This window comes from Nothoprocta perdicaria, unplaced genomic scaffold (genome assembly GCF_003342845.1).
Source record: "Nothoprocta perdicaria isolate Ctin4 unplaced genomic scaffold, notPer1 scaffold_12, whole genome shotgun sequence".
Lineage (NCBI taxonomy): Eukaryota > Metazoa > Chordata > Aves > Tinamiformes > Tinamidae > Nothoprocta > Nothoprocta perdicaria.
This window is the reverse complement of record NW_020454316.1, coordinates 2,287,236-2,288,170: the sequence shown is the minus strand read 5'-3', so window position 1 is coordinate 2,288,170 and position 935 is coordinate 2,287,236. Positions and strand designations below refer to the sequence as shown.

The 935-nt window shown below is 63.1% G+C and overlaps 1 protein-coding gene across 1 annotated transcript in view; it reads left to right on the top strand.

Moving 5' to 3' along the window:
- The first annotated feature begins 27 nt into the window (after positions 1–27).
- MYO15A (myosin XVA) overlaps positions 28–935 on the top strand; it is a 24,044-nt gene continuing 23,136 nt past the window's right edge. Inside the window, exons 1-2 of the mRNA XM_026053912.1 lie at positions 28–172; positions 293–915. Coding sequence (XP_025909697.1) covers positions 28–172; positions 293–915 — 768 coding nt within the window. The remainder of the gene's footprint in view (positions 173–292; positions 916–935) is intronic.

Here is a 935-nt window from a genome sequence, read left to right as displayed (position 1 = left end):
GAGACTGGAGCATGAGCGCCCACCGGCATGGCTGGCAAGAAAGCCCAAAAGGAGGCCGACGCCAAGGGCAAGGGGGGCAAAGGGAAAGGGAAGGATGGCAAGAAGGGCAAGAAGGAGGTGGTCAGCGAGTCGGAGGAGCCCTCGGACACGGAGGTGACCAAGACGGAGGAGAGCAAGGATGCCCAAGAAGGGGAGGAAGAGAAGGAAGAGAAGGAGGAGAAGGAGGAGAAGGAAGAGAAGGAAGAGAAGGAAGAGGAGGAGGCACCCGTGGAGGAGCCCAAAAAGGGGAAAGGGAAGGAGAAGAAAGGGGGCCTCAAGGCAGTGGCGATAAAGAAGCCAGGCCGGGGGAAGAAGGTGCAGCTAGAGACGGAGAAGGAGGAGGGCGACAGCGATGCCGGGCAAGCGAAGAAGAACCTCAAGGGCACCTCCAAGCTGGTGATGGGGCTGACAGCCGACAACGCCAAGAAGAAGAAGGGGGCCAAGGGYGCCGAGGCTCCGGGCCAGAAGAAAGCAGCCGCCAAGGCTGGATCCAGCRCGGCCAAGGAGGAGGACAAGGAGCAGCAGGCCAAGGTCAAGAGGACCCTCCAGAGCACCTCCAAGCTCTTCCTTGGCTTCAAGAAGCTGGGCCTGCGGCGGCCCAAGAAGGGGCAGTTCAAGAACACGTCCCGCTTCTTCTGGGGGCTGCAGAAGCACAGCACCAAGAAGAAGAAGAAGAAGAAGAACAAGGCGGTGCTGAAGTCCACCTCGAACCTCATGGTGCGCTTCAAGCAGATCGGGAAGAAGCGCAAGGAGGCGGCGAGCGCCCCGCCGGCCCGGCCGTCCTTCCTGCTGCTGCGGCGGGGAGGGCCGGCGGAGGCGGCCGGCGCGTCGCTCTTCCGCCGGCGCCCGGAAAGGAAATTCAAGCCGCGGGCGCAGGTGCTGAGCAAGGCGGCCGC